At 44.0% G+C, this 12,684-nt stretch overlaps 1 protein-coding gene across 2 annotated transcripts in view; it reads right to left on the bottom strand.

Moving 5' to 3' along the window:
* Window positions 1–1,155: 1,155 nt before the first annotated feature.
* The window catches only part of PLXNC1 (plexin C1), a 71,760-nt gene continuing 60,231 nt past the window's right edge, over window positions 1,156–12,684 (bottom strand). Inside the window, exons 24-31 of one of the 2 annotated variants that reach the window (XM_052774547.1) lie at window positions 12,191–12,245; window positions 11,100–11,131; window positions 10,904–11,011; window positions 8,818–8,981; window positions 8,231–8,378; window positions 6,240–6,380; window positions 6,076–6,150; window positions 1,156–4,363 (exon numbers count right to left, since the gene is read on the bottom strand). In XM_052774547.1, the coding sequence (XP_052630507.1) occupies window positions 4,259–4,363; window positions 6,076–6,150; window positions 6,240–6,380; window positions 8,231–8,378; window positions 8,818–8,981; window positions 10,904–11,011; window positions 11,100–11,131; window positions 12,191–12,245 (828 nt within the window). In that variant the 3' untranslated portion in view covers window positions 1,156–4,258. The other variant, XM_052774548.1, reaches the window with a different exon arrangement.

Consider the following 12,684-nt stretch of genomic DNA (forward strand, 5'->3'; position numbering starts at 1 on the left):
TCAGTTTAGTAACAGAAACTTGTAAAGGATCAATTAATTTTTTTGACTTGACAGTGAAAACTGTCTTGGAAGTGTAGGAGTGATTTTCTTCTGTTTGTTTGTTGTGTGGAGTTTTTGGTTTTTTGTTGTTTTTTTTAAATACTGCGGTGAAAGTACAAGACAGTGAGATATGCAGTGCGATTTCTTTTAATAGCTTATTGGGTATGCTTTATTACTACAGTCTAACGACAACTGAATAACTATGTTGCATATGGTGATATTGTCATTGATTCAACTTTATTCAAAGGCTGCATTTTTGATTTTTCCATGCAGTATGTAAGTATAAGGATTGTACTGCACTTTCTTGGGGAATTTGTTAGACTTCTCTGAGGAAAACAGTGTAACTATTAGAAGTAACAGCAGCTACTTCTATTGGCTCCTGCAGGATTAATTTGGAAAAAGTAACTCCCTGTGCCTGAGCCAGCTTTGCCAAATGTAATGTGCACTAACGCTTAACCAGTATGTAATGGTTGCAAAGAGCTGGCGCGCAGCAGCCTGGCGTTTCTGTCCCTGGCTCTGGTTACGTGGTTACTTCATCTGATGTCGGGGGGCAGGGAGGGGGGGTTATACAAACTGGGGAAGCCTTGGAGGGCAGAAAAAGGGTACTAGCAGGAGGAAGGATGATGGTTATCTACTGGTTCGTGCGCTCCCCTTCCCAGTCTGTCTCAGCTCCTTGGTTTTAACATTATTTTAACAGCTTTGTAAAAGTATCATCATACTCTCAGAGCCTTAAAGCATGAAGTTGTAGTGCAGCTCTGGCCTGCACAGCTTCCCAGAGGTGGGAAGGCTGCCACGAATCCCCCACCCTGGGAATCCCCCCTGCCCTAGGGCCAGCTGCTGAGTTTCAGGCCAGTACCCCTCTGCCCCCAGCACCATACCTTCCTTTTTTTGTAGTTCCCAACAAATACAAAACTTTCAGAGTGGTGGAAGTGGATTGTAACACACAGTGCTGAGGCAGGTGGCTCTGCCTTGGAGCCTCGCAGCGCTGGAACTGCCGTGGTCCTCCTCAGCCGACGCCAGTCAGTGTCTTGCGTGCTGTTCCTTGCGTGACCTTGGACCGCTACAAGCTGTGCTTGCTTTCTTTTAAACACTTTAAAATACACAAGTTAATCAAAATAACCTCCAAATGCATTTTATTCTAGATAAACCCTTACAAACACCAACATGTATTTGTCATTTGCACTTTTTTTTTTTAACCATTCATTTTAAACAACAGGTTAACTTCTGTACAACAGGAATTACTTTACATGTTAGTAAGATTTGACTTTAAACTAGATGACCGCAAAATAATGCTCTGTAAGCTAGTGTTAGAAAATATACTGTTTGCCATAGCAGTTTGCCTGTAAACATGTGAAAATAAGTTAAAGAGAAGTTTGCTTTCATTTCGGAGAATGCTGTTAGAATTGTTGGGTTGCCATCATACAGCTTTAGTCAGAGGCGGTTCTTTTTTGTCCGTGTTAACAGTAACGGCGAATTGCAGATACGGAAGGTGTGCCAATGTTTTGTGTGCTGACCCAAACCTACCAAAAGAGCCACAATCACTTAATTATACTTCACATCACTTTGTGAGATCCACTCGATGGGTTACAAAGTCCCAGCATGACTTTAAATGGTTTACTAACAGAGTGACACTGTTTAGGAGGCTTGAATAAAAGGCAATAATCCTATTCCAGGCTGTAGGCTAAGGCTACAGGGCCTGCTTCAACACATACTTAATCTCTAGAAATCATTAAAGCTAGTGTAGCAAACAAGCAGTAGTACAAATACAGAATAGGACCGATTTTCATTTCCTCATCATATAAACACATACAGTGAAGTTCACAGGATCAGACCCACGCAAACAGATTATATTTTACAGCTTTCCAAGCAGAAACGTTGCGGGAGTAGGGGGTGGTTTCTGCCTGTACAGAAGGTTACTGTTGAACAAAACTGTCACAGTTCATTCAAATGCACTGCCAGCAAACACCTGAAGTGGAACGGAACTGCTGAGATGTCTGTCTAACTGGAAAGAGTAATCCGCTCATGCCCTTCCTTTAATATTAATTAAATTACTGTGCTTTTTTTTTTTTAATTTATTTGATGTTGCTTTAAAATGTTAAGAATGATAAAAATCAAGCCCTTAAGTACAGGTATTCTAAGCTTAAGTGCTACTTAAGCCACAGTCCACTCCTTTAGGACAGAGGGCAAGATAGGTTAGGGTTGGGGGGTGAGTTTTTTTCCCAATCAAAATTAAACTTACCAAAATCTATTGTGCCAGGCAGAGAACTGCTGAAAGTACTGCAACATTGTAGTGCAGTTTCCTGAACAAAGCCATACATTCCATCAAGTATAAAGTGTAAACTTAAGAGCAAGTGTAAGACTTAAAAAAAAAAAAAAAAAAAAGCCATCACAGTATGGGTTGGTGGCTGCCCTCTTGGCTACGCAAGAGGTACAACTTGTGCAATCACATAGTAGGGAGGGGGCAGACCAGTAGGCAATGTTTGTGGTTTTGCTTTTTTTCCCACATTAAGAGGCGGCCTTGCTTCTACCAAAGCGTGGTTAGCGTTCGCCAGCACTGGCCGGCCACGTGCCAGGGCATCGTGCCTGGTGCCAGCACAGCCCCAGCACAGGCTTTCTATACCAAACTTGGGCCACCTGTGCCCTTCACAGCCCATGGCACCGCCAAGGCAGGGGACAGCTCTTCCCTCTCCTGTGGGCCACTGCGCTACGCCACTCACCTCCCGTGCTGCATCCCTCCGGGAACGTGTGGAAACGTATCTCCATCTCATGAACACCTTACCTCAGCTCTAAGGGCAGGCGGCAGCCTTAGTTAAGTGTCTCCACGTGACCGAAGCAGAGCCCGCGGCAACAAAACGTTTCAGCTCTGTAGTGGGGGACAGGACCGCGCTGGTGCGGTAGCAGAGCCAGAGCCACGGCTGCTCCTCCGTGGCTGTGCACAGGAGCCACTGCACCAGCCTCGTCTCAGCAGCATGGCCACGCACCTGCTTTCCAGCTGGGCTAACTTTAGCCATCAATGCAAATGTAATGGACAGCCGCCTTTTAAAACCGCCAAGCCTCAAAAAACACCCCAGCAGCACTAAGGCAGTTAGTTACCCCCTCCCCACCCCCAACCCTAGCTAGCACACTTGTATCAGTTTCTCAGACACAGCCAGAGGTTACATACACCAGCCCTCCTGTTCTTACATATTAAACTAATCCTTTGTGTGGACAACCTCAAAAAAACCCCCAAAACCGCTGGCTTTAGATCTATGAGGCCCCTGTACACCCACGGCAAGACTGGCCAGGACTGTCAGCACTGATGCATCAGGGCCGATCGTGCGCCGGAGTCCAGGTTTGGGCACCAAAGTGCGGCCATTGCCAGCCGCTTCATCAAATCAAAATAACAGTGTTCCCATGTGGTGCAGCTGCACGGAGGTTTCACATGTGAAGCTGCTCACAAGTGTTTCACAGCTTATTTAAGGATGGAAAGGTAGAAATGTAAACACAGACTGATGCCAGCCTAGCGCCTTTCTCCAAAAGCCTCCCCGCTCCACCCCGCTCAGTGGTTGGCTTCACTTTGCAGGTGGAATTTCTAACCTCAGGAAGGTAAGTCCTGCCACGGGGCATTTGGCCTTCAAACCTCAGACCCACTTTTTCTGCTAAACGCACTTGTCCTAAGTGTCACTTTGGTGCTGGGTTTTTTTTTTTGTTTTCGAACAGGAACCAGTGTACATTTCTCTGGAAGGAAGGAAACTGCAGCTGACCCGTATTCTGAAGCCGGAGCTCATCCTCATAGTTTGCCAAGGCTGCTGAAAGGATGTGGCGAAACATCAGCTTTCTCTCTTAAAAAAAACAAAAGAGCTAAGCAACTTACAAGTTCACATGGGCAACTCTGACCTTGCAATGTGGTTTGCACATCTCCTGCAAGCTTGTTTTTAAGTAAGCAGAAAGCTTACTTTTAGGCAGTATTGTTGAACCAAAAGGTACATCTGTTCAAGTACCTAAAAATGCTGGCCCGGCCAACACTAGACTCACTTTCACTTTCACATGCCCACGTTCGTTTGAATATCTACCCCTGCCCGTACTTCATTCCCAAATGTAGATATTACTTGGAATGGTCAGAGTGGAGAAGAGTGTCCAAATGTTTCAAACCCTGTACATACAGTCAGTCAAAACAGTTTGGGGAGCAGCAGCGCTTATTTAAAATCCCCCACAGTGACGCTGTGAGTCAGTGCTCTGCTCAAAGCCATTTGCATTTTTTCTTTTCATCAAATAGCGCTTTTACTTGCTGGAGCTGTTTCTGGACTTCTTCAAAGCCCCGTTCTCGCTCAAGTTTGCTGACAATCTGTTAACAATTAGCAAAAAAGAGAATAATTTTTTTAGTGCTTATTTTACTTGCTGTTTTTAAAGCCTGCTTTTCTGCATTCCAACAACTAGTGGCAGAAAAATCCATCTGAATGCCTGCCTATATGTAAACATTCTTTTCTGACTTGAACATTTTATTTTGGTAGTTTTCCTTTCAAGTCATTGTGATTACAGGATTTGCAACACTTCCACAAAAGAATGACAGAGCCAAGCAAGAAAACCAAAACAAATCCAACACATGCTCATCTCTTGAAGTGCGAGGCAAGGCCAGTGCTCCAGTTTTACCCAAGAGCAGATTTGCAAATGGTATTTTATTTCTCTTCCTCTGCCCTATAAACTGAGGGCAATAAACTGCTTCTCTTCCTCTAACTGGCCCACTTGGCACCGGCCCAGGTGATAGGAAGGAGCACTACTGCTGTCTGAAAACTCTTTGCTGGCAACTCTACAAAGTGACTGAGGTCTCAGCAAACAATGAATGAGGTTTAGCTGCTCCCAGTCAAAAGCCAGAGAGGGAAGAGCAGAGGGAGGGTTTCCTTCTAAGGATGGGGTAAGTTTAGCCAGTACTAGCTTCAAAAACGCAAAAATGGGCCCTAAGATTAGAAAGTATTCTGAAGTCTCCTCTGTCAACAATTCTAATAAGCTTAATAAAGTGTAGTGCCATTCTGAGCATCATCCCAAGCTTTTTTAAGAGGCAAAGATTTGATGCCAAGCCCAGATAATTTGAGATATTAGAGACCAGAAGTGGTAAGCTAGCTAACGGGTGACTGAGAGCTGGATGATTACAGCAAGTGCTGATGCTGAGCTGCTGGGGATGAAAGAGAGAAAGGTCTGGTTGCTGGGAGACCCAGAAAACCTGCTGCAAGTGGTAAGGAGGCCTTCAGGCAACACCCCCCCAGCTGGCTCTTATCTGCGTCCCTGCGCAGGCACACGCACACGCAGCCTCTGTCAAGGATGCTGCCGAGCAAAATGGAGTGGAGAATCCTATCACGCAAAGCGGAGGGCAGGGATTTTCTTACAAAGCAGCTTAGAGGTAGCCTGTGACTAAGGGCTTGCAGTTGAGAAAAGATTTCTTTTGTTAGCAATAGCAGGCACTGGAAGCTATAGCTTCTTTTCTTTAAGAGAAAGACTATTAGAGCAGAGCGTAAGAGGGCTATGATGGGAAAGGAGCAGAGACCTCTTGCTGTAAGGCTGAGTGTGCTCCGTTGAGGTGTTTGTACTGACTGTTAAATCGAAAGGCCTGGTGCTACCGTCTAATCTGATTTCTGAATCGGGAGGTAAATGGAGCGCATGCACTGGAGTTGTGACAGGCATTAGCAGATACTCTGCAAACACAGTAAAACAAGAAGTCTAGACTAGATAGGAACTTTCTCGAAACTGCAGGGAGGATTTTGTTGCTACTGTCCCTGTGAATCAGAGTGGTGACAGTAAAGGTGCATTTACAAACCTTTGGCCTGTGACCCCTCTGAGAGTTGGGGGCTCCAGCCGCCCCGGGGGTGGTCCCCCCCAGCTCTGGTCCCCCCCAGCTCAGCAGGAGGAGCAGCCTTGGCTCCGTCACCGAGGGGCTGTCTCTGGAGCGGCAGCCAGTAAGTCACACACCAGGCCAGCCCTCGGTTACTTTGTCAAGCCCAACTTTCCAGCCTGAGGTAGCAAGTTAACATTAAGGGGTTAAGCAGGAATAGCAGACATGCTTACCTCATCATAATATTTCACTACGTATTTGTAGATTTCAATCAAGGCCACTTTCTCATTAAATTCATTTTCATGTTTCTAAAACAGAAAACAGTTCTGGTCAGATACTTCTCCTTTTTAAAAAACTTAACATAAAAGCAAATGAAGTTGCCGCTTCTCAACCATACCTTAGATTCCTGAGTTAGAAATTCTTCAACCTCTGAAGTGGTCAGTGGAGGCAGATCCCTGATGGCTTTATAGTACGCTTTCACCTCCTTCTTGTAGAGCGGAATGTCCTTAGCATAGAGAAGTTTATTTGTTGGTGCTTCCTTAAAAGAAAACATTTGAAGCCTTGTCAATTTTCACAGCACAGATTTCCTAAGGTTCCACCTCCACACAGTTAATTGCATCTAATTGTGTCTGTTCTCTGTGTGACTCATTTCTCTTTGCGGTGATTATATGCAAGGAATCAAGGTTATGAAATAAAGATGAAGAACAGACACAGGACCTCAGTAACAGTGCATTGTGTTTCATGACAGTTGCCATATTATTATTTCTACTGGTATCAGGAGTGATGAACATTTGTCCCTTAGACGTAGTTTTCTTTCTTCCTCCCTCCTCACCCCTCCCCGGACCTGAAAGACTGTGAAAGCTGAACCAAAGGGCTTGAGGCCGATACCCTACTTAACATACAGGATACAGCAGTGCTGTGGAAAGTTCCCCTAGGGTAACATGCCAGAGAGCCTTGCTAGATCCTGTCCTGGCAGAGGTTCCCCTGAAACTCTTTGGTCCCTACTATTCCTTTCGCTCGGGGGTTCAAGGGCACGGAGAGCTGACTGCCAGGCATGCACAGCCAAAGGGATTTATTCTTTTCCCCAGGGCTTCAACAACCCAGGTCAGCACTGACCTACCAGGCAGTGTGAGGCTCATCTGAGAACATAAATGCTGATGTTTGTGGTAGGAGCCAAAGCCCCACCTGGAAACTGTGTTTTCAGAATGTAAAAGTGGGGGCTGGTAGTTTCCTGTCACTGCTCTAGTTTAAATTCTGGGGAATAAATGACACAACCATGTGATACCTTGTCACTACTGTTTCCACTGTGTGATGAAATGATTTAAATGTTTGTTTTCTAAGTGGCTAAAGAATGTTTTAGGATAAAATGCTAAAAATCGTGAAAGTAAATACATTATAGTACTAAAAGGCCACAAGATGTTTACTGCATTGCAAACCTTTATCAGGTTTCAGCATCCCTTTTCAACATGGCTAATGGGAGCTGTTGTATCAACAGTACTTCACATTGGATGTTAAGCACAGAAACCTAAGAGACCATTTGCAGTTTTTCCATCAAGTGATGTGATCAGTTTTAATTCATGGCACTTCACTCCTAAAATAAGATAAATAAGCACATTATTTGTTATTTACCTTTAACAGATGAGCAGTTGGTTCAGAGCACATAGGAAATTAGTCCATTTTTATATGAGGTTTTTTTAGGCTAAAAAATCTCTAGCCTGTTTTTCTTGGTAGTATGAACCTGAACAAATGCTTCCTGCTTTGGTCCAAAGAAAAGGAAAATATCCTTGGGAAAAATGAAGTATTCCTAATCCCCAGAGTTCTGGACACTGTACTAAAGAGCTTTTGAATGTAAGATTTCTGGACTCATTACTCCAGCAAATAATTTTGCGTATAAAAACAGAGCAGCTAATACATGTGAAAGGAACTGTTTCAAACTTCAGAGCTCTTTCAAGTCTTCTTATAGCTCCCAGTAGCTTACTGTGTGTTTTCTGCACATTGGTGTGTGGCAGACAAAATTTGGACTACTTATCAAATAACGTTAATACTTTTAAGACTGGTGTTTAAAAATTTCTTTAAAACTTCCTTAAAATCTTACAATTTCCACCCTCTTCCACAAATTCTATAAACACATTGTGCAGAAACTAACTGCAGAGAAGACAAGCAGCAGTTAACTATCAATATGGCATTCTAGTAGCTGTATCTGACTACTCCAGTGAATTCTTCAGTCACGTGAGATGGAGCAACAAGGAATGGAAACCCAGCTTAATTACACCACTGACAATTTGGCCCCCAATGTCATCAGATCCAGGACTTCATCCCCTAAATCATTATACAGTTGCAAAAGACATTGCTTGAGAAGTTAGCAAAAGACTGGAAGGGCAGCATTACCTTCCCCAGTGTCTGTTCTGCTAGAGAAAAGGCATCCATGAAAGCTTGTGCGATTACAGACAAACAGCCATCTATATGTGAAGTCTTCTTAATATCAAAGACAAATTGCGGATTCTTCAGTATGTTCACCCAGAAGCGAAGAGGAAGACTAGAAAGAACAAGCATCTTTAAAATTAACCACTCAGATAGCACAACTGCTTTAAAATGGTAGTTTAATTGCACTGCACTCATGGAAAGAAGCACGTTCCTGGGCTGCTTATTCATGTAAAAAACGGATCAGGGAACAAAGGCTACAGAGCAAACACATCAGTCAGTCACCCTTCCCTCTTCAAATAATGCTCTCAACCTGCAGGTACTTCTTTCTGAGTGTGAAGTCAGTACACAGACTTTGAAGTCCTGGAAGCTACGGTGGTTTGTATCAGTATCCAATCAATATGCTAAAATTACTGGGATCCACAAAACCAAACCATGTCTTTACCCAGACATGCCAAAATCTTATTCTTCTGATCACTGGTGACCTGTTCCATCCTTGCAACATTACATTTTCAGAGAGTGCATGCACTCCTGCGCATATCATATGGGCATACCTGTTGGTTTTCCATATATGGACCACATCAGGGTCAGTAATTTTTTTGCTCTCAGCCTGGGCATCCAGAAAGTCAAAAAAGTACTTGATGGCAACGGGTGCTTTATTGTTGGGTAAACTCCAAATGCTCCTAAAGAGCTTTTCAACAACTGAATGAATTGCAACCTGAAAAGTAAGAAAATGAATAGTGCTACTATTACACAAGAAAAGAATAGGATTTCTTGTCTCAGAGAGCTGAGCTTGCCGCAAGGCAACCACACACAGAAACTACAATACACTTGTGGTAAACATCTAGGCCATAGGTTATTGGCAAACAAGACAGTCAATAACAAAAATGAAACTACAAATACACCATAATGAGCTGCTTTCAAATGTCACATGTCCTATCACTTCAGGAGAATTGTGGTGAACTTTGTGATAAATCGTAGGTGGAAGGAATCACTCGTTCCAACAAAGACAACATCAACTGTTTGGATACTGTTGGCACCGTGCTAAAGGCATTTGGAATTTGTGACTGGAAGAGGGAGGTGAGCAAAAGGAGTTTAACCAGTTTTCTAGGGCACTGGTCTTTGTGGTGCCATCTGCGACACACGTTGAACGCATGTGCTCATCAACGCTTCACAGCCAAGTGACTGTGGCGCTTGATCTAATTCTAGGATAACAGCTTTGGGTGGCATACAAAGACACTAGTATTAGAGAGAAGAACTGAAACTGGGTATTTCTGATCCAGAAGTGAAGCTATTTGGCTCACAAAAGCAAAGACTTAGTTACTGACGGACTCACTGACATCGGCACAGAGTATTCAAAAGTAGAGGCAAACAAAGCAAAACACTGTTCTGTGCTTTTTTTCTTCACATCTGTTCTGAAGCTCAGTTCAGCCCAATCTTCTCTCAATGAGAAGGATTTAAGTGTATCCCAGGGCCTCGATGCGCTACTGGCCCGTTCATTTCACGTGGTGAACGCTGCAATTGTGTCTGGGTGTGTGTATGGGTGAGAGACATGGTTCGATGCAATTTCCTTTAGTGCACGGCATATCACGGGTGGAATTCCAGTGAAGGATATCATAGCACTGTTGTTCAGAGCACTATCCTACTTTGGAGAAAGAGATGATTAATTTAAAGCCCTTTAAAAGGACTGTTTCTTAAGAGCCTGATCTTTTCTTTTGTTCTTCAGTCTTCCACCATAAGATATTACTGGTTTACTCCAGCAATTCCTAAGGGCTTATTTTAGTTTCCACAGCTAATGAGAAATGACCAGTCTTCACTCTCACTTTGGGTAGCGTCCCAAATTACTTCAGATGCTATCAACAATCTAATTAAATAATGATTGACAGATTTTTAAATGCAAGAAGCCCACAATCATCATCCCTTCAGGCCTCTTGTATCGCACAGCCCTCAGTGTTGTGCACTGATTAATATTTTAAGTATTATGCTGTTGCAAAGAGTTTTATAACCCTTTTGAGTAAGTCAGAAACAAGATGACATTACTGGAGGGAGTGAGCAGGGCTTATTCCTAAGGAATGCACATTGTATAAATTAGGTAATTGTATTATAAATCCTAAGGACCTTGTTTTTAAAATTTATGTAGTTATTTTGGATGCTTAATTTGAGACCCTAAAGGATTAATTCATTTCATGGGCAGCATGTTGTGAAACTCAGGCCTTGGAAGTTGTCTCTAAGCTGGGCAAACTGTAGTAGAGGGTGAGGAGATTGTTGACTGAAAGCTGTCTCTCCAAGAGGAATCGTTCTTGCCCTATGGGACTCAGTGGCAAAACTCACTTTCTATAAGCTCAATAACTACCTTTTTTCTTTAACCTGAGAAAAAAGGTTGTGCTTACTGAGGAGATAGAGAGGGCAAGTAATAGACAATTTTAGAACTCTAGCATTAGAACACGTGAAATGTGTCTATCACTGCAAATGGTTATAATCCATAGTTAGCACAGTGATTTTTATAGGCTACCTTTTTATTTAACATTTGATATACATGCAGGAGGTCTGCGTAATTTCTGCTTTAATTTCTATTTCTGTTGTGCCAAACTAGCCAAGCCTAACATCAGCCCTCCCCCAAAATATGGCTTTACAGTTTACCTTTGTTGACAGAAGCTTTGTCAGATACATTTCTTTCACTTTGAATTTTTGCTTTCCTTTGTGACCTGTTCCTTTCACATCTTTGTTTGCTTCGGAGTCTGGTAAAATCTGTTGTGAAGAGATTAGAGAGATTACACAGATACAAATCCAGCTTAGCATTAAATCTACCACTTAACAGTGTAATGACTGAACTCACCAAATGACAGTGTTCATCGGAGTACTCCACATCTAAACACCAGAAAGCAGAGAGCAAACAGGCATTAATGAAACACACAGCTACAAGCTTGTGAATTCTGCTGGGCTCTGGGCTGTGCAGCAGGGTGCATGCCAGGATGCCGAGCAAGCAGGCTGGGTGTCATGCTTTCCTGCCTGCAGCGTGGGGGAAGCCTCTAAGAAATGCACAGGTCCTGGTTCACCTCCCCAGTGCCAACCTGTAGCTCAGACCACTAAGCTAGGGGTGAGCTGCTGCTGGGGTAAGCTGGTAGCAAATCGCAGCTCCTCTGAAAGGAGGACAACAGACAGCAGATGAGACTACTGCCTGGGTTTAGTCTGTAAGAGCACTCAGTGCAGGCAGGCTGAGGTCAGGCTTGAAAGCAACGGCTGAGAACAGACAACCCTGGTCTTGCTGAGGGAGAGAGCAATGCCATCCCAGTGACTTGCACCTCAGGGACACATCTCTCCTAACTTTAGATGTCCACTTTGATGGGGAGGTAAATCACAGGCTAGGAGCGTCTGTTTCTCCCCAGAGACTACAGAAAGTCCACCTTCCCCGAGCCACCAGCTGGGCTGGAGCAACCTGCATCACAGGGGTAGGTGAGATGAACTGACCCCTGGCAAGCACCCTTTAACTTCTGACCTGCTGTTGAGACAGCCGAGTCAAAGTTTTCAGAAACACCGTCAAGAGAATAAGGAAAATTCCAAAACTGTGGGTTTGTATTATGCCAGGGCATGCTCCCTGTGTTGGTCTCAGCAGTCAGCACTTTGTGTCACCTGAGCTTCCCTGCCCTGCTTCCCTGCCTGTGAGTCTGTATCTTTAAGCGTTCATTTGCTGAGGAGTCCAAGTCCTTCTGTCTTTCTTTCCTTTGCCTTCTTCCCTCCTCCTAGGCCCACTGTGCCTGCCAGAGGCCCAGAGCCAGGGTAACATGGCTCTTCATTTGGCTCAGCTGTATCAAAGTACCAAGTTTTCTGACCTCCTATTGACCAAGATACAACCTGTCATAACTCAGCTCTCTGCATTCCCAGCCCATTCTCCACGAAAGATTAAATAGGTTGCAGTCCCTTTGTTACCTGATCGGGTATTTGCCTTCTTTTTAAAGACTTTTATGGTTGCTCCATTTGAAATCTGAAAGCAAAAACAAACATATGCTGAAACAAAAGTGTCTACAATTCACGAAACCCTCAGTTTCATTTCCTCTGTCCTTAAGTCCGTGGCAGCGCAGGAGCGTGCCAGCCCGCTTTGTTCTCACCATGGTGTGCACAGCTCTCAGCAGGCAGCCAGGGCCAGTCTTTCAGGCACAGGCAGCAGTTGCAGTTTGTTAGCCTTACCTGGCAAGGTGGGAAGGCAGTTCTTCTGACAAAGCGGCCTTTCAGACTTTTCCCTTTCTTTGGTTTTTCTGGTTCAGCCCCTATTTGGCCATTTTTGTTTTCATGTACTGCTCTGTGCTGCTTCTTAACCTAAACGATTCTACGATTCTATAATTCTTGCACCCACCTTTCTACAGATTGCCCAGGTTGAATTCTCTGGCTCCAGTGCAATAGGATCTTATGGGAAGGTGAGGCAG

This window comes from Harpia harpyja, chromosome 23, assembly GCF_026419915.1.
Source record: "Harpia harpyja isolate bHarHar1 chromosome 23, bHarHar1 primary haplotype, whole genome shotgun sequence".
NCBI classification, from domain to species: domain Eukaryota; kingdom Metazoa; phylum Chordata; class Aves; order Accipitriformes; family Accipitridae; genus Harpia; species Harpia harpyja.